At 37.3% G+C, this 20,083-nt stretch overlaps 1 protein-coding gene across 11 annotated transcripts in view; it reads left to right on the top strand.

Moving 5' to 3' along the window:
• Positions 1 to 20,083, top strand: part of LOC143257174 (epidermal growth factor receptor kinase substrate 8-like protein 2) — a 64,245-nt gene that overhangs the window by 26,800 nt on the left and 17,362 nt on the right. For all 11 annotated transcript variants that reach the window (XM_076515529.1, XM_076515524.1, XM_076515523.1 and 8 more), the window contains 7 exons: positions 2,873 to 2,944; positions 17,467 to 17,594; positions 17,852 to 18,022; positions 18,424 to 18,479; positions 18,754 to 18,902; positions 19,469 to 19,581; positions 19,851 to 19,977. In XM_076515529.1, the coding sequence (XP_076371644.1) occupies positions 2,873 to 2,944; positions 17,467 to 17,594; positions 17,852 to 18,022; positions 18,424 to 18,479; positions 18,754 to 18,902; positions 19,469 to 19,581; positions 19,851 to 19,977 (816 nt within the window). The remainder of the gene's footprint in view (positions 1 to 2,872; positions 2,945 to 17,466; positions 17,595 to 17,851; positions 18,023 to 18,423; positions 18,480 to 18,753; positions 18,903 to 19,468; positions 19,582 to 19,850; positions 19,978 to 20,083) is intronic.

The following is a 20,083-nucleotide window of genomic DNA, read 5'->3' as shown; positions in this document are numbered from 1 at the left end:
TACAAATATATACTTTTAATATTTCTTATAGTTGTTACAGCTTTCTCTTTCTCTCTACTGGCAATAGTAAAGCTGGTCATAGTTTGGCTGCAGCTATTCAGATGTCCTCTTGCCATGACATTCTGCACACTCTACAAGGTTGAAAACATGTTAATAAACAATTATGAATTGATTATATTAATATACCTTCCCCTCTTCATTTATAATGAAGTTTGAGTCATGATACTTCTTTGACCATATTCCATGTGACGACCCCAAACTCTGGTGGGCTTCATTGCTTCATACTTTACCTGAAAATACATATTTTTTTTAAATAAAATATAAATTTCTGTCTCACTTTCACCTAGAATTGCCATCATAATTCTTCTCACTTGTTACAGTCAACTTCAAGGATGGCTACTCAGCAGTATCTACAAAATTCACAATCACAGTGTTGGTTATAATTTGACACTTACTACTTGTTGTCACCATAATTGCCAATTTGTTGCTCAAAACTATGATAGGTGATATCTTTCAAACTATGACTTAAAGATTTCTGTTGTTTGAGACAGCCTAAATGTTTATATAATGTTTAAGACATTGGTGTCACATGGCCGAAGTTGATTATGCAGTGGTAAAAAAACTGACCCTGTCAGCAACGTTGTGACCCAAAGAGAAGAAACCCTATACATATACAAATTATATGCAATATCAGTACAGTTGCAACAATAAGTTAATAATCTGTACATCATGTGTCATGCTTGCCATATAAATATTAAATATCATCCATGGTTGGCATGCAGATATATACACAAGCATATATTACAAGGTTACATATAAACCACAAAATACATTAAAATTACTGGGTGTGATTATTTATACAATCACTGTTATTTTCTACATAGTAAAATGGATATAAAAGCTACCCCTACAAAATACACAATGATGTATTTAGTAATAATACCAAGTTTTTATTACAATAATTACAGGCATTTTTGTTATAGGCTAGTAGAATAATATTAAATAATAATAAAGAAAAACAAACGGACAATCCCTGTAATGAAACACTACCATGTTTCATGATTTCTTAAATAAATTATTATGATTTAGTTTTGTCACAGCTACAGTGAAACTAAAGTAACTCTTATTCATACTGAACAGTATAGACTATACTTTCATTAGAAAAATACATTACATTGTACAACTTATATAAAAAAGCAAAACCTAGTAATTCTGTGTTTGCTTGTATCAGTAGTATACACGTTTAAAGCAATTTTGAAAAGTTTTATTTTTAACAGCATAAGGATCCCATGTTCATTATTGAGCTCTTTACTTACTTTTAAAAGGCTCAATTTCAATAGTGTTTATCATACTGGATGAGTGTGTACTTCAGTGACATGTGGCACTGAAACTATTTATGGCCTTTCACAACAGTAAACTTTAGAAGTACCAATGTTGTTATGTTGAGTGATCAAAGTTCTCTTAATCATTTTATTCAAACTCCTTATCACTGTTTACATAGTAACAACCGTGATACCAAATATTTCAGATCTTTGATGTGTTTCATGTTTACAGTGTCACATAAGTGAAAAGCACAAATGTATAAACACTTTTTTACAAGGCATGTTGTGAATGATAAATATTTAATTCATTGTTTTTCTGTATTTTTTAAATTCATATTAAATATTCTAATTTCTGATTTACTTAAAATAATTGAAGTAGAATGAAGTAAGTTAATAGTTGCTGTTAAATCCCTGAAAAGACTTTATACATGTTTTTGTTAGAACTCTCATAAATACCTGTTATTAACATTGTCCTCCTACAATGTTTTAGTAATGTCACATGTTCTTTAATTTCTGTTAATGTAATTAATTTCCCATAGATAAACTATAATTTACAATATATTCATCGATCACCAATTTGATCAGAGTTAAGACTTAATAACAACTTTACACACACACACCAAAAACTAATTGTATATTTAAATCCAATTTTACCAATGGCTGGAGATAAACTTTAGTAGATGGATAATCAATATGGCTGTAGTTGTACACAAGGTCCTTCCTTGAAGATAACCTGGTCAGTAAAGATACAACCTTTAAAGTTTTCCACACACACATTGTTCTGTTAACAAGGCTGGCAAAACTGATATTTATTTTGACCTTGGGAACATACTGAATAAGTATAACCATTGTCACAACATTGCATGTTTCGGTGTGTTTATAACATGTTAACATTGACATCTGCTTCTTACAGTAATGTGTGTTTAGATCTGCTAGTAAGATGTAAACATTCACATCTGTTACTTACAGTAATGTGTGTTTAGATTTATTAGTATGACGTAAGCACTGACATCTGTTACTTGTAGTAATGAGTGTTTAGATCTGTTAGTATAATGTAAACACTGAATTCTGCTACTTACAGTAATTTGTGTTTAGATATATTCGTAACATTGACTTTTGCTACTTAGAACATTGTTTAACAACAACTAGATTTTCATGTGATGGCATTCACTTGTTACATTTACAAAGCCAGGTTGACAGTTGCGTAGCTAGGGTTTTCAGTGCCCGGGGACAAAGTCAGTTTTCAGGCCCCTCGTGACAAAATGTAAGCCATAATTCCTAATTATGTAACATCAATTTGGCACCCCCCACACCCAATGCTGTGCCAAGGAACAGATGTACCCCCTTGTCCCCCCTAGCTGTGCCACTGCAGGTTGAACATCAATATAAGTAACAGAAGGAATTCAAAGCCTAGTAACCATATGCAATAACAGTATCAATTTTAGTTACAAATACAAAATAGTGCAGATATATTTAAAGATTAAAAGTCCAGGTTACAATATATAATGATTATTAAGTTTAGATAGTTGGCTTTTTAAATTTTTTTTCAGATCACAACATGGCTGATGGACCTCTTTATCTATTGGAACATTTAGCCACCTTTTCAGTAGGCCAAAAATTTGGTAAGTTAAACATGTTTTCAGTTAGATAGAATTTGTTGATCACTGTAAGAGTATCCCTACTTTAACATTTGGTACTTAATGACTGTGAGAGTATCTCTACCTCAATATTAGGTACTTATTGACTGTAAAAGTATCTCTACCTTCACATTTGGTACTAATTGGCTGTAAGAGTATTTCTATCTTGATATTAGGTACTTAATGACTGTAAGAGTATTTCTACCTGAATATTAGGTACTTAATGACTGTAAGAGTGTCTCTACCTTAACACTTGGTACTTTATGGCTGTAAGAGTATCTTTATCTCAATATTAGGTACCTAATGACTGTAAAAGTATCTCCACCTTAACATTTGGTACTTTATGGCTGTAAGAGTATCTTTATCTCAATATTAGGTACTTAATGACTGTAAAAGTATCTCTACCTTAATATTAAGTACTTAATGACTGTAAGAGTATCTCTACCTGAATATTAAGTACCTAATGACTGTAAGAGTATCTCTACCTGAATATTAAGTACCTAATGACTATGAATATCTCTACCTCAACATTTGGAACTTAATAGCTGTAAGAGTATCTCTAACTGAGTATTAGGTACGTAATGCCTGTGTGAGTATATCTACTTCAATATTTGGTATTTAATGACTGTAAGAATATCTCTACCTCAATATGTGGTACGTAATGACTGTATCTGGTATCTGTGAGTTTTTGTGCTGTCCTCTCTATATAAATGTTTTTATGATACATGCTACAAGCTTTTCATCATCTCCCTATTGAAATGAAAAATCTCCAAAATATCTCTCATATAAATCAACATACATCATCTCACCACCAGTAGGAGGTACCTCTATCACATGATGCAGGTGATTTCTTCTATGCACCACAACTGAACCATCATTTGTAGTTTGACAGTGTTAAGTTCAGATGTCTTTCTTTGTTCCATTTCTGCTATGGAGAGGTTTATATAAGTTTAACTTGCATTTTATTTCTTTATCTCATTTTTATCAAGAAATTTTGACTTTCATTTTAAAAGAATTTATTTACCTGTATTTTATTGCCAAATCAATGTCAACCATAAATTTTGAAGTTAACATTACCACTTTGAGACTACCTTATTTGTCTGATGCCATACTTTAGGTCACAGGTCCAGGTGATGCATGAAGGGATTTATTGGCATTTATTTAAAGGGAGGTTGAGCATTATACAGAAAACCTTTGTCTCTTCCCATTGCCTTTCCTTCTTCTGAATATTTCAATCCTGCCCACACTGACAATGATTGTGGATAGTTTTGCCCCACCATACTTAAAATTCTGTTTAGTTCTCATCAGTTGTTTTCAGATTTTATATCTCAGGTATATAATGTTTTGTCTGTTGCTTTTATTTCTTATGAACCAAGTTTTTTCTTTTAAATGATTCTGCCTGATATTCAGGTTCACACTGAGTGCTTCTCCTCCCATTTGGGTGACAGCATTAATATGCCTCATCCACCATGGGCTTATGACAAGTCTGTTCTCTCTTACCAAAGCGCAGGTTGTCCTTATCTGGACCAATAATTGCTGGATTCAGTTCTGCATGTTTGGGGGGCAGCTCTTGAATTTTCCATTCATCTAACAAATGCCCAACATTCTGTCTTCATCTTCTCATGATAACTCTGTTGATGTACCTTTCTTTGATCCATCTCATGTCTCAGGTACTTTATGGGGGCATCCTCTCCCTCCTCACTTCCACATTAAACTGCTTGTTGTCTTCAGCTCTTGCCCTATAAACTTGGTTTATTTGTTGTTGAGACACACTGGATCATAACACCATATTGTCACACACCTGTCTCTAAGCTCCTTATTTATAGGACCTTCATATGACCATGATTTTGAGACGTTATGTGTTTGACATTATTCCAGTGTATTTGGAGTCAAGGGTATTAGTCAAAGCCAAGAACGACATCAATTCCAACCCATTATCCACCCTTTCCTAGTCCTTGCCTGTGGTGCCACTGTTCATTATTTTTCATGACAACACAACGTTTCCAGTGACTACCTGGTGGGAACTCATCTGACAGCCTTCATTCATCAGTACAGCCACTTCATATTCAATTTTTTGGGTTCACAGAATATTGTCAGGATATTTCATTATCCCACTTTGTACTCCTCCTCATACCAGTGTTTTTCTGAGAGAGAACAAGACCTCTTCACACAACAGGCTATCAAATCTGCCCCATATGGTTCTGTGGGGGTAATCCTGCCTGTTTGTAGTTCCTAAAAAGACAAGAAACTGGAGGCCAGTAATTTACTTGTCTCATATCAATTACTACATTCACTTCCCACAATTCACTGTGGAATCCTACCAAACACTTTGATTACCTCTTTTCCAAGTCTTTGGGTGACCAAGATGGACGGCTCCAATGCTTATCTGCTTATTCCAATCTTAGGGCATTCTCATCCTTATCCCCTCGGTATGGATTCCTGTACATGGTGAGAGGACCTCCCAGGGAAGGTTCTGTTCTGTCTGGTTACCTTCTCTGACGTGACGACCCATGAAGGGGAGGAGAGGATCCTGGTGGTTGAGGGGTCCAACCCTAACACACCACTTTGGCCTCGAATTCCTGTAGACGGGCGGCCTTTGGGTGGCCCCCTTGGGTCAATCGGCTGGTCCACTTGGGCTAGAGTCAACCAAGTACCAGTGTTGGAAGTTCTCAACGGGTGTTGTGGACATTGTACCTAATGCTAGTGTTTGGGTATAGTGCTCACGAAACCCTGGCGTTGCTGCATTGTCCTTGCATGACTTTGTAGTGCGTCCCCTTGTATGGCTCCATGGTGGGTGGGGTCAGTGGGTACCGAAATTTTTCCTTTTTCCTATGGATCCTCCAAAAAAATTAAATAAAATTGTTAAAAAACAGTCAATGGGTAAGCGACCACGTCTTGAAGACTCTGAACAGCCATCTTCAACATCAGTAACACACGTTCCTCATTTTCTTATATTACATTCTCTTTCGGAAAATCCTTTAGGGCAAATGTCCCCTTTTTTTATTCAGAAGGGACTAGAGGGACTTGCTGGTTCTCCAAAGTCAGTAAAGAAGCTTCGATCTGGTGACATATTGGTTGAAACATCCACATCCCAACACAGTGAACTCCTCTTGAATTCAAAGGCAATTGGGGATATACCTATTGAGGTTACACCTCATGCTACTTTGAATTCTTCACGAGGAGTTATTGTTGAAAGGGATTTGAAGAACGTTCCCGAGTCAGAGATTCTCGCTGGTCTCTCCACTTAAGGAGTTTCTGCAGTGAGGCGCATCTCCACTCGCAAAGATGGAGTTACACTGCCAACAAATACCCTCGTTTTAACATTACTTCACCACGTGCACCTGCCACCATCAAGGCAGGTTAACTCATTTGCAGGGTTCGCCCATACATTCCAAACCCTCTTCGATGTTTCCAATGTCAGAGATTCGGCCACTCAAAGACATTTGTCGTGGCTCCCTGACATGTGCTCGTTGTGGAGGCAAGGACCACGATGCCTATGACTGTGACATGAACCCACATTGCGTCAACTGCAATGGTTCTCACCCCTCTTACTTTCATTCTTGCCCAAAATGGTTGGAGGAAAAAGAGATGCAGCGTTTGAAAACGATACATAACATTAATTATCCTGAGGCTCGGAAATTGCTGTCCACCACTCCATCTCGAACATATGCACTTCATTCCACAACTACAGTGGGAGTACAGACAGATCTCTCTGTGCCTCCAAGAGAATCGTTTTCAAAACAAATGAAAAGCCTTTTGACCTCCGTGGTTAAAAAGGTTGATGAATCGGCTTCCACACCAATCTCTGTTCCTCCCATACCTTCCAACAAACCTCAAGATCCACGTCCTTCAGTTTCAAATACAGGCATTTCTTCTGGTACATCTTTTTCTCCCACCACAAGAGACAAAACAATTATTCGTTCGCGTCCTCAGTCACTGGATTCCCCTTCCAATAACAAAAACCTGCCCACTCGACCCAGGGCAGGATCCATGGAGGTTGATAGACCTCCTCCGACTAAAGACAGTAAAGAAAAAAGACGTGGTCGTAAACCGAAGGGTTCCCCAGCCACTTCACCTACCCGTTCTTAAAAATGGCCACCTTGATACAATGGAACTGTCGAGGTTTACGTTCTAATCTGGATGATATCAAAACGCTGATTGCTTCCTACCATCCTGTTTGTCTTTCTTTACAAGAAACATTTCTCAAATCTGCTGATACAGTCTCCATTCGGCAGTTTCCTCTGTACAGAAATGACAGGTTGTGTGATGGTCGAGTACATGGAGGGGTGGCACTGTTGGTTGATCAGCATGTGCCTACCCTGTCTTTGTCACTCAACACACCCTTGGAGGCCGTAGCCATCCGTGTTTCCTTGGGTCATACCATTACTGTTTGTTCTCTGTAGCTGTCCCCTGCAGAGACATATGATCAATCAGACCTTGATGCTCTCGTTGAACAGTTGCCGTCTCCATTTCTAATCCTGAGGGATTTTAATGGACATCATCCCCTCTGGGAAAATGCTGTTACTGATGGGAGGGGTCGATCTGTAGAGCGGATGCTCTCTGATCACAATCTTTCTCTTTTCAATACTGGTTCTTCCACTTACTTTCATGCACCTAGTCAGTCCTTTACCACTATTGATCTCTCGGTTTGCTCTCCTTCATTATTCTCCCATTTTTCATGGAGGGTTGACAGTAATCCACTAGGCAGTGATCATTTTCCGATCCTTTTGAGAGAGACTGGCCGTGGTCGATGCCACCCTATCCGCGTGCCCCGGTAGAAGCTAAATCAGGCAGACTGGTCCACTTTCACTGCTCTCGCAGAACTTGATCCTGCCATCGTAAATCAGCCATCAATAGACGACTGTGTAGCAGCGGTAACTGACTGTATCATACAAGTAGCTGCTCAGTGTATTCCTAAAACCTCGACACGTTTTCCACGATATCCTCGTCCGTGGTGGAATCCTGCTTGCCATTTAGCACGGAAGGCTCAAAAACGGGCCTGGGATACTTTTCGTAGATATCCCACATTTTCAAACCGTGTTGCTTTCCAACGGGCCCGTGCACATGGTAGGTTGGTAAGACGTCAAAGCCAGAAGGAATCTTGGATTAAGTTCACAACTAGCATATCTTCTACCACCAGTTCCAAGATCATATGGGACAGGATTCGAAAGGTTAATGGGCACTACAATTCTGTTCCCCTCTCGATCTTACTCTCTGATGGTCAGGAGGTGACTGATGTCCGGAGCATCGCTGACACTCTAGGTGAAAGCTTTTGCCGGGTATCTAGCACTTCTGCTTGTTCCTCCACCTTCCTGGCCATTAAGACTCGGGCAGAGCAATCACCTCTTTCCTTTCGAAGTGACTGTTTCTTTGACTATAATTTTCCCTTTACCCTGGTGGAACTGAAAATGGTCCTTCATCGGTCTGCCAGTACGTCTGTTGGACCTGATGATATTCATTATGTCATGCTGCACCATCTATCTCCTGCTTCTCTTGATGTCCTTCTGATTGTCTTCAACCGGATCTGGCAGGAGAATGTTTTTCCTGATGCCTGGCGCCAGGCTATTATTTTACCTTTCTCTAAGCCAGGGAAAGATCCCAAGATTCCTTCAAACTACCGTCCAATTGCTTCGACGAGCTGTCTCTGTAAGACCTTAGAAAGGATGGTTAATGCTTGTCTTGTTTGGTTCCTTGAATCAAACAACCTCCTCTCGCCCACCCAGTGTGTGTTCCGTCGACAGCACTCCACCACAGACCACCTAATTCGTCTTGAAACATCTATCAGAGAAGCCTTTCTCAACCGCCAACATCTTGTATCAATATTCTTTGACATAGAGAAGGCTTACGACACAACATGGAGGTATGGCGTTTTGCGAGACCTCCATACATATGGGTTACGTGGCCATCTACCCATGTTTATTAAAAAATTTTAATGGACAGGAGATTCCAAGTTCGTGTGGGTTCGACACTTTCCCGTTCTTTTGTACAGGAACTTGGAGTCCCTCAAGGCTGTGTATTGTGTGTCACACTTTTCAGTATAAAGATAAATGCCATCACTGAACAACTCCCTCTCACTGTTGCGAATGGGCTGTATGTCGACGACTTTCACATCTCATGTCAGTCATCAAACATGAGATATATTGAGCGGCAACTACAAACTGCCCTCAGTCGTGTACGGAAGTGGACTCTGGCGAACGGCTTTAATTTCTCTCTAAAACCGTATGCATGGAATTTTGCCGTCGACGGGGTATTCACCCTGATCCTGAACTTCATATCGGTGAAGTTTTGCTGCCAGTGGTCTCGGAGACCAAGTTCTTGGGGCTTATCTTTGATCGTAAACTGACCTTTATACCACACTTAAAGCAGCTTCGGGTCAAATGCACAAAAGCACTGAACATCCTCCGTGTCCTCTCTTGTACCAGTTGGGGGGCAGATCGCTGTTCAATGTTAAAGGTATATCGTGCTCTTATTCGATCGAAACTCGACTATGGATCAATGGTCTATGGCTCTTCCAGAACCTCGACCTAAAAGATGCTGGACCCCATTCATCACCAAGGACTTCGACTCTGCACTGGGGCTTTCCGTACCTTTCCAGTTCAAAGTATATACATTGAATCTCATGAACCTTCTCTACACCTTCGCCGTTTGCGACTGTCTTTACAATATACTTCGAAACTTCGTTCCTTACCAAAACATCCCACCTGGGAATGTGTTTTCCTTCCTCGGTGGGCATACTTTTTCAGAACAGACGATCTGTCATTGCTCCGTTTGGCCTTTGCATCCGGGCGCAATTGGATGAATTGGGTCTGTCCTTGGATAACATTGCAGATTCCACAGGTCGGCCCATCCCACCATGGCTTATTACAGCCCCCAAATGTGACTTTTCTTTCAGTCACGTAAAAAAGGCAGATACTCCAGATTGGAAGTACCGTCTTTTATTCAATGAATATCTTTCAAACAATCATTCAGTTCCCATTTATACAGATGGTTCCAAATCAGGTAATTCAGTGGGCTCTGCTATGGTTTGCTGTGGTTCAGTAGTTGCACGCAGAATCCCCTCTACAGCTTCTGTGTTTACTGCTGAACTGTATGCCATATCTCTTGCCCTGGATCATATTGCAGTTGAGCAGTACTCCGACTGCACTATTTATACTGATTCGCTTAGTTCTATACTGGCCCTGGAATCGCTACACGTTAGCTCACATCTTATTCTCGCTGATATTCGAAACTGACTGGCCCTTTTTTCATTAACATCTACTTCTAACCAGTTTTTCTGGATACCAGGCCATGTTGGTATTCGCGGGAATGAGCTTGCAGACATGGCAACTAAATCTGTCTGCTCCATCACTATCACCCCTGTGCCTATTCCGTACATGGACTATGGTCTTGTCTTCAAGGCTCGGCTCTGTGCCAGCTGGCAGTCACTTGGAGTGAGCAACGCGACAACAAACTTTTTCAAATCAAACCCTATATTGGACTTTGGCCATCTAGCTTCCGTAAAGTTCGGAAGGAGAAAGTTGTTCTCACTAGGCTACGCATTGGTCACAGTTTTTTAACTCATCATTTTTCTTTTATCTGGAACTGATGCACTAATGTGTAGTTTGTGTAACACTCAAATCACTATCAGCCACGTTTTACTTTCTTGCCATCGTTACAATTCTCAACGACGGCAATATTTTAAACATATTTTTCCCAGGGTCAATCTGTAACATTGGACAGTGTTATTGGTAATGGTGACTCTGTCCACCTTGATAACGTTTTTAATTTTTTAATGGCCATTAATCTTTTTAATCTCATTTAAGTGTTGCATATTTATTCATTACACCTTTTTAATTGTGGTTCCTTTTTTACAGTTTTAATCTCTCTCATTCAATTTGACATTGGACAATGGCCAGAACATTAAATAACTCGACACCAGGACTGGAAAGGCCAACTTCAGGTGACTAACGCTACTGTTTGAACTATCCGTTTGAACTACTCGTTAGTCGTCCTGGCGAGTTGTTATTATACTTTTGCTGCATATCATTTCACACTTTTACTACTTTACCTTTTAGTACTGGCCATATTGACTCATAACCCGGAACCAGGACTGGAAAGACCAACTTCAGGTGACTGACGGTGGTTTTTATACTTACCTGTTAGTCTTCCTGGCGGGTTATGATCATTACCATTCTGCTACAGGTAGTCCTTTACAACTTTGTTGACTGGATGTCAACATTGGTTTTTGCGCCATTTTCTGTTTAAATTGCCGTTTTGCTTTTATCTTCAATTAGTTTTACAAATTTTACTCCATTTACTTGACTTTTATCTTTTTACTGGACATTTGGCTACTCATTATTACGATTTTGCTATGTGTCTTTTAAAACTCCTATTCTTTTACATTTTGATAATAGCTGCTATGACACATAACCCGGAACCAGGACTGGAAAGGCCAACTTCAGGTGATTGACGGTGGTTCTTGAACTTACCTGTTAGTCTTCCTGGCGGGTTATGATCATTACCATTTTGCTAGAGTAAATATTTTACAACTTTGAAGACTGGATGTCACCATTGGTTTTTACGCCATTTTCTGTTTTAATTGCTATTTTGTTTTTGCCTTCATTTACTTTTACAAATTTTACTCCATTTACTTGACTTTTATCTTTTTACTGGACATTTGGCTACTCATTATTGCGATTTTGCTCTGTGTCTTTTAAAACTTCTATTCTATTACATTTTGATACTGGCTGCTATGACACATAACCCGGAACCAGTACTGGAAAGACCAACTTCAGGTGACTGACGGTGGTTCTTGAACTTACCTGTTAGTCTTCCTGGCGGGTTATGATCATTACCATTTTGCTAGAATAAATACCTTACAACTTCTTATACTCTGCTTTCTCTCTTAACATTGTAGACTAGGTGTCAACATTGGTTTTATACTTTTTTGTTTTACCTTCGTTTCCATTTCTGTCTTTTACTACATTTACTTTATTTTTACATTTTTACCGGATGTTTGGCGCAGATAGCCTCGCTGCTTTGTGCCATAAAACACTAAATCAATCAATCAAACTCATCCTTATCTTCAGTTTGTCCATCATGGGTTCATGTACCAATTTTGTACCCTACATTTTCGGCTGGTCTTGGTGTTGTACGTCTTTTGTCGGGTGGTGCAAACCTTTGCTCTACATTTTCATACTTTGGAGTTGCACTTTCATTTCTACATAGATAACTGGCTTTTTCTCTTCATTATGAACATGATTTGGCCCGTCATATGCATCAACTCCTTCTTGAAGCTGCTTGGGTGGGATAGTTGATTAAATTGGTGAGTCCTTCCTTCATCTTACCCAGCAACTCATTCATTCAGGGGTGTTTCCGTTTCCTTCAACATCTATCTCAATCAGGCCCAACATTATCCTTTCCAGCTTTGTTCTGTGGAACTGTTTGTCCAGAATGCTGTGTCTTCTCCTTAATTTTCTGCTTGTGAGGTGCTATTGCTTTCTAGGATGTATTACTTGATGATTCCTCTCATACCTCTCAGTCATGTTCCTATGCAGTCTTTCAATATGTCTTCTATGACCAATGGAACTTTGCTCAGGATCCTTTAGATTCTCCCATCACTCTTTCTTCCAACATTATGAATGATCTCTCTAATAGTGGTTAAAAAAAGACTCATAGTTTGGCAAGCATCTCACTTTTCCTCTGCAGTTAGATTTACTTCATGGATGGATGCATGAATTGACCATTGAATTATTGGTCTGTGGAGAAATGTTCTCTTCATATAAGCATGCTCAAACTCCTCACTGTTTCTCATGCTTTGAATCATTTTCTTCCTCTCTCCAGGTTTCAGTTGGTCATGATCTACTCTGACAGTTCAACAGTGATTGGTCATATCAATCACCAAGGGTGCACCCAGTCATGAGTCCTGTGTTTTCTCAACTTGAATATTCTCTTTTGGGCCCACAATCATCACATTCATTTGATAAGATGTTATGTTCCTGGTGTTTTCCAACCACACTGGGTTTACCCAATGGAGTGGTGTTTTCATCCACTTGTTCTTCTGTGGTTTTGTAATCAGTGGGTTACCCCTTATAGTAATGCATTTGACACCTCCTTCCATCACTATTTACCTTTGTTTTGGTCTGTTGTTCCCCATTCTTGAGCCTTAGCTATAGATGCCTTCAGCCAGGATTGCTAAACAAGCTTCTTTATGTTTATCCTCCTATCCAACTACTTCACTTGGTGGTCTCCATCATCCCTAATACTCCATGCAAAGTCCTTTTGATTGCTTCTTACTGGTCTGCTCAACTGTGGTCTTCTTGTTTACTTCAGTTACAATTGTTCCCTCCCATCCTTCTTTCTCTTATTCTCCAACTTCCTTCATTAACCACACTTGCTGGTTCTGCATCCCACACTTCACATCCTCCATCTTCATTCCTGGCTTTTGTCAGGTCCCTGGTGAGGAGATCCAGTTTCCAGTTTCTCACATCATGTGGCATTTCACTTAGCTTATTCCATTCATCCTTCATCCAAGCCTGTGTATTAACTTAAATGGAATGTTTTGTGTTTTTTTTTGCACCTGGATTCTTAGCTCAGGGTGTTTCATCTTCTCTTCCAATGGTTGCTAGTATCTCCAAGTTTCTTTTTTCCATGGCTTTTTGAGAAGAAGTCTTCAGTCTTCTCAATATATGGATATCAGGCAGCCCTATCACATACTTACCAATTTTCTCATTACAACAGGATCTTTCTTTCCCATGTTCTTACCCTTTTCATCCATTCTTTCCAGATATGTCAGTTATCTAGGTGTCTAGTACTTCTAAATTGAGAAATTAATGTTTTACTTCTTTCCCTTACTTTCCTCATTTTTTTTGTTTCACGTAACCCTTAAAGTGTATTTTCTTCTCCTCTTGGCTTTCAGACAGTATCGATTGGATATATTTGCTACTGATGTCAATTGCATACTGTACCACCCAACATTTCTTTACTCTTACCAGTTGGTTTCAACATTCCTCTTAGTCCCCTTTCCAATGTATGTTATTCCATGTTACCTCCCATCAAACCCCCCACCTCACCTTTTCTCTTACTTCTTGTCTCGGTTGGCCTTTGGATGAGATTTTGCAGTCTGACATATAGACTACCCCTCAGATGTTCATCTCCCATTATCTCCATCATGTCATGGTTTCTAAATCCTTGGGGTATTACTTACCACCTGTGTCTTTACTAGAAAATTCATTATGGCTATGACACCAGGTAACCTTTTATTGTTGTTTTCTTTTCTTTCCAAGATTGTGCTTCAAATTTTGTCTATTAGATCTCACTCTGTGTGAAGTGATGTATAACCAGGTATTCTTTCTACACAGATCTGCACTTCATGCCATGTTAATTATTGTTCTACTTCAATTGCTCTGCACACTCACCTTTGAGGTGGGGTGCTTCACAAGATCACTGGTGGCTCAATAGCCTTGTGATATACATGTTAAATAAATAGGCTTGTCCTAGACCATATTGCCCATGGACAGCACGAGTAAAGCACAAGATGATAGCTATCCATCCCTGCTATGCCTTAACTGAATAAATCATTATAGCCTGCTTTTCAAAATAGAGTTTTGTGATAACCCATTACACTGTCTTGGATATAGCTGTCCATCCGAACACTCTTTTTCCCCTGGAACTGGTAAGTGCCAAGCCACTGTAGTGATTGACCATGAAAGCATCTTGGTGGAGTGGTTCCACACAAGTGGCTATAGCCACTTCAGAGTAGGGTGGTGGTGTTCTGCCAGTGTAGAAGGCATACCATCCTCTGGATTTAATCACACATATGGCAGAGTAAGACATCTCCAAGCAGTTCAACACTTTGACTGGGTGCCCACACACTACCCTCTCATAAATGTCAGTATCTAACAGGCTTGTTTTAAATATTGAGAGAATCAATTAATGTAAGTCCTCACACATCTTTCTCCCTCAATTTTTCTCTCTGTGTCATGAGCCACAGAGGATATGTGTAAGTTGTTGTCATCTCTGTTCTTGGCATTCCCTTGTTTGTCTTGTGACAGTGATAATATTTATCTTGACAATGGTCTTGATTGCATGCAATGGACTTACCTACCTTCCTGGACCCTGGCTCAATGTCACTTGTGTGTCATACCCTGGAGGTGGTCATTTTCTCTCATTCACAACTGTATGCCTTGAGATGAAGATGGTATGATCTTGATCCTGATCCTACTCTCTCATGGATGTCAATATCCAATGAGGAGGTTTTGGATGTGGCTGACTTATCAAGTACAGTCCACCAGTCTTTAGCCATTCTACACCATTGGACACATCATCCTTTACCCACTTTCCTTCTGTGGAATTGAATTATTTATTTATCTGATTGGGATAACATTCCTCTCCTATTCAGATGTGCTCCCTTCCTTTTATGCTATGTTTGTTCATAACTGCTCATGGTATGAAGCTACCTGGTTCCAAAGTGGTGTGGTGCCTCTCCTCAGATTACCTGATGTGTTTCTTTCACACACAAAGGTATCCTTCTGATGCTTTCGAGGGTATGACTCTTCTTCCCTTACACCAGTTCCTCCTCCTTTTCAACGTCAGATTCTAGCTAATCTTGTGAGAAGAAGGAAGTACAGTATTGGAAAATATAATTTTACTGAAAATTATTTCTTATAGATACTTTCCATTCTATTCCTCTCAATCTTAGTTCTTACACTTTCTGCCAAACTTCAAAGTAATTGTTTGGTAGTGGCCCACAGAGAGTCACGTGCATCATGTGATACTCTCCTATTAGTGAAGAGATAATGCACATTAATTTGCATGAGAGACATATTGGAATATATCATTCCAATAGAGGGGTAGTGGAAAACTTCTGGCATTCATTATAAAAAACGTTTCCATATAGAGGGCAGCACAAATTAGGGAAAGCAAACCTTGTGAGTAAAGTAAAGGAAAGTAAAGTAAAGAAAAGTTTAGAAAATTTATAACTTTTGATCACTATAAGGCTAGGTCTACCTGATGCTTAATGATCACTGCTTTTTGAAATGGAGAAGAAGGTTTCTTAGCTTTATTCGTCACCATTGTAATCACTTCTCAAACTTTCAATAATCAGTTGCTTGCATTGGGTTTATTCATTATTTGCAAAGTGCAAATATCTAAGAATCTCCCTCAAAAAAAAAAACTGTTGGAAAAAAACTGGAGTTTCTATAAAGGGATCTTTCTTTCAGTAAACAGCCAATACATACTTTTTTACATGTGGCATAAGCAAAAAAAGTGTACATTTCCTCAATAGTTGTATCTTCACATTTCTTACTTCATGAAGTAGAGAGAGTGTTACTTTTATTTTCTTCAAAATTCAAGGATTTACAAAACTCATAATATCTGTTTGTTTTCACACAATATGACTCATTGATACTTTGATGAAATATAATTATAAAAAATTCATATTCATCAGATTGATCATGAGCCTAAATATATTGAGTCCAGCATTTCTATTATCAAAAGAATGAATAAATGGATCAAAATCATGACATGATTGGCACCCATTTGGAACCAATGTATTCTGATTCACTGCCTAAATCACATTCAGATCTTTAAACAACTAAAAATCTGAAAAGTTTTCTTCATTGTAATAATTATCACGTGCTAATACTTCACTTTTGTCTTTTAATGAAATATGTTTTCACTTCAATCCCTTAGCTGACACACCCTTCCTTTTCTGCAGCATGACTTACATTGAGAAAATGACTCAGACACAATGGTTTGAGTGGGTAGAGTCACTACAATGTGAAGGGGTTGTAAACTAATGTTTTTAGACTGTATCATCAATTGATGATAGCTGTACTGAGTGCAAAGCACAAAATCATCAATTGAGCATGGCTGCCTTTTTCTCGGAAAACGTTAATTGATTGATGATGGTCACCATTTAAGGGTTAACTCACTATTTGAATTTTAATGTTTGTAAGTTGTAAGTTGCTTTGTATTTTGTGTCTTATTATTGTATATAATAAATGATTGTCTCTATAACTCATTATACTGTTTTGATACTGACAAAAATTCTGTATTTTATTGATCATACACGATTATCTTTGCAATATCATTTAAAATGAGTTTTTGTTCAGTAATATCTGTCTACTTCTATACTACATATATCAGGATAACTTATAGTTTGATAGGAGAAAAACCAGCAGTGCATTATAAATCTTGTTTACTCAATAAAACACACAATTCTTCAAGATTATTTTAATATCAGTATAAAGTATAACTGCAACACAAAACATAGAGGTATAACAGTGTCTCCACCAAGACCCAATGTTTTTTGTACAAATAAACTATAATGTTAACTCTACCTGTTCATTTCACTGTGTATAACACTGGATTATCTTTCAACGTCTAATTTATCTGTACTCTAACATCTGAATTTATCTTCATAATATTAAATTCATCTGCACCTAACATCATTTCATACATATGTCTTTCATTAATATATATTAATAGTAGCTTCCAATGATTTTATATTCTCTCCCTTTTCATAGGGGTAGAGTCATCTAGAGATGGACTTCGCAAACTGCTTCAAATGGAAAAAACTAATGGAATATGGACTCAAAAAATGTATTTAAAACTGGATCAAAGATGGATTATTATAATGGACTATGAGAATGGGGTAAAATGAGAAGTACTAAAGTAATTTTCGCGTATTGTCCTTTTGTATAAGATGGCATAGATTTAAACCACATTTATGTTCTTAATATCGACAACTTTAATTTTTCAGCTAAAATTCTGTTTTAAGTATAGTAAAATATAAAAATTGGTATCAGTTATTCAAATAATTTCCACTAAATATGAAAAATTAATCACTTGAAAGTAAGATTGGGTAGAAACTGTATGTTATGATAATGTGTTTTATGTCTCTTCATCTAGGATGTGGTAGAAAAGTTTCCAATGAATCTGATCCGTGATCCAACATGTTTTGTGAGCAATAATCCAAGAGACCTGTATAACAATGTTCTAGTTTTCAGTGTTCGAGAAAATTTAAAAAAGAATTCTAAACTGTATGGAGAAATGCATATTTTCCAGTGTACTCAAGTTTCAGTAAGACTTGGTTTTCACTAAGGATTTCTGTTATCAAGTTTCATGTTAATTATAGCAGTAGAATTTGATAAACATAGAAATATGAAAACTTAATGTTAACACTATTTAACCAAACAGCTAAATTAATTTGATAAAAAAGATATTTATGCAAAATTACAAATTTTCATTTAGTGTAAATAAAAGAAAATTTAAAAAGTTTCACTTTAATATAAACAAGTTTAAAGTTAGAGTAAAGGAAGATAAATTTCTTGTTGATTTATTTCTTCAGAAGGAAATTTCTTTAAAACTGCTTACAGTCTGTAACGAATTGTTTATTTCTACTCAGACTTTATATCTTTTAATGAGTTGATTACTTCTGCTCAGGCTTTATATCTTTTAATGAACTGATTACTTCTGCTCAGGCTCAGGATGTGGTGGATGATATAAAACTCTTTATGGATGGAAAATGGAAACCAGAGTGAGTTTTTCTGCATTTTTAGCAGTTTTACCTTCAATAAGTTTATTTGGTTTTATACCATTGATTTTGTTTTTTTTGGAAGTTAGGTTTTTAATAGCATAATATTTATTTAAATATTTTTACCTTTAAAGCAGGAAGAATTACAGTTATCTTGAGCTTTTTGTGCAGTAAATTTGATAAAGTTTTTTTATTATGGTTATTATTTTATTAAATACAAAAATTTTGATCCCTAAAAAACAGCTTTCACTTACATGTAATTTTTTATGATCTACAGGACTTCATCTCAGCCTGTTCCTTCTCCCCCCAGTGTCCGTGCTCCTGAACCTCCCCCCAGTGTCCATGCTCCTGAACCTCCCCCCAGTGAAAAAGTAAGGGACTACATCAGCCATTTCAATGCAGCAGCTGAAAATGTAATGCCTCAAGGTAATGTTCTGTGTCTACAAATCTTACAGAGTCAAACACTTTTTTAAAACTATTAGAACTATTATTTTCCAGAGAAAATTATATTTCACCTGAAAATTCTCATCATTTTGCAAAATTCAATTTAAAAAACACATTGTTCTACATTCTGTCTTGCTTTGAATTTTAATTATAGTTTTGGAAAAAATTGTTGGAATTTTTTCCTCACTTACATAATTTGTAATACAAGTTTTGAATATTAAAATAAGTATCCATTTTGATTGAGTACTTCATAACATATCTATCTGAGCAATATAAGTTGAATGTTTGTAAGACCAATGAGTACAAGTAAATCAATAAATTACTATGAATATGATACAACAAGTGAATTAGGCCTACTTAAGAAATGTTTTTGTTGTTTTCTCATGTACCAGACTGCTTACATTTATTAATTGTATAGGAGAGGTAGTTTAAGAGATGTTGATACATTAACTTTTGAAAAGAAATATGTACACAAGTAAGTTGTTAACACTAACTTTGTTACCTACATCACGGAGTTAGTAATAATAATGTATACCTTCATTTTCTAGTAATATCTGGCTCTCAAGAAAGACAGGAACAGATGAGGTCATCATTTCAGCATTATTACGATACTACTGAAAAACCCAACTCAGTCAGAAGTGAACGATATGAAAAAGAAGTGGTAAACAGAATTTCATTAAACACATTACCTGAAATAAGAAATTTTTTGAAAGACAAACAAAACTAAGAAAAAATAATAAAACAAAACAACTCAAATTATATATTTTAATAAAATCAATGTTTATACCAGCTATGACATGACATAATGCTATCTTTATTTTAATAAATTTGAATGTGTGTGTAAAAATGACAACAGGTTCATACCTTCAAGTTGTTAAATACTATCTGGCTAAGTGTATAAATAGTCATCCAGAACTCCTTATCTTCCAGATGATGTTAAACTGTTGCTTCGACGACATTGAACTTTTTGTTGGTCGAATTCAGCATGCAGCAGCGGCCTACCAAGAACTAGAACGACGGCGTAAAAGACGAAAAAACAAAAATAAAGACTTTGGTGGTGAATATTGGCAAAATATATATTTGGGGTTTTTTAAGGATTTTTTTAGACCACAAATGTTTCCAGGACACAAAATCAAACATTTGTGTTTGTGTAGTATATAAAA

Source organism: Tachypleus tridentatus, chromosome 7, assembly GCF_004210375.1.
Source record: "Tachypleus tridentatus isolate NWPU-2018 chromosome 7, ASM421037v1, whole genome shotgun sequence".
NCBI classification, from domain to species: domain Eukaryota; kingdom Metazoa; phylum Arthropoda; class Merostomata; order Xiphosura; family Limulidae; genus Tachypleus; species Tachypleus tridentatus.
This window is presented reverse-complemented; position numbering and strand designations above follow the sequence as displayed.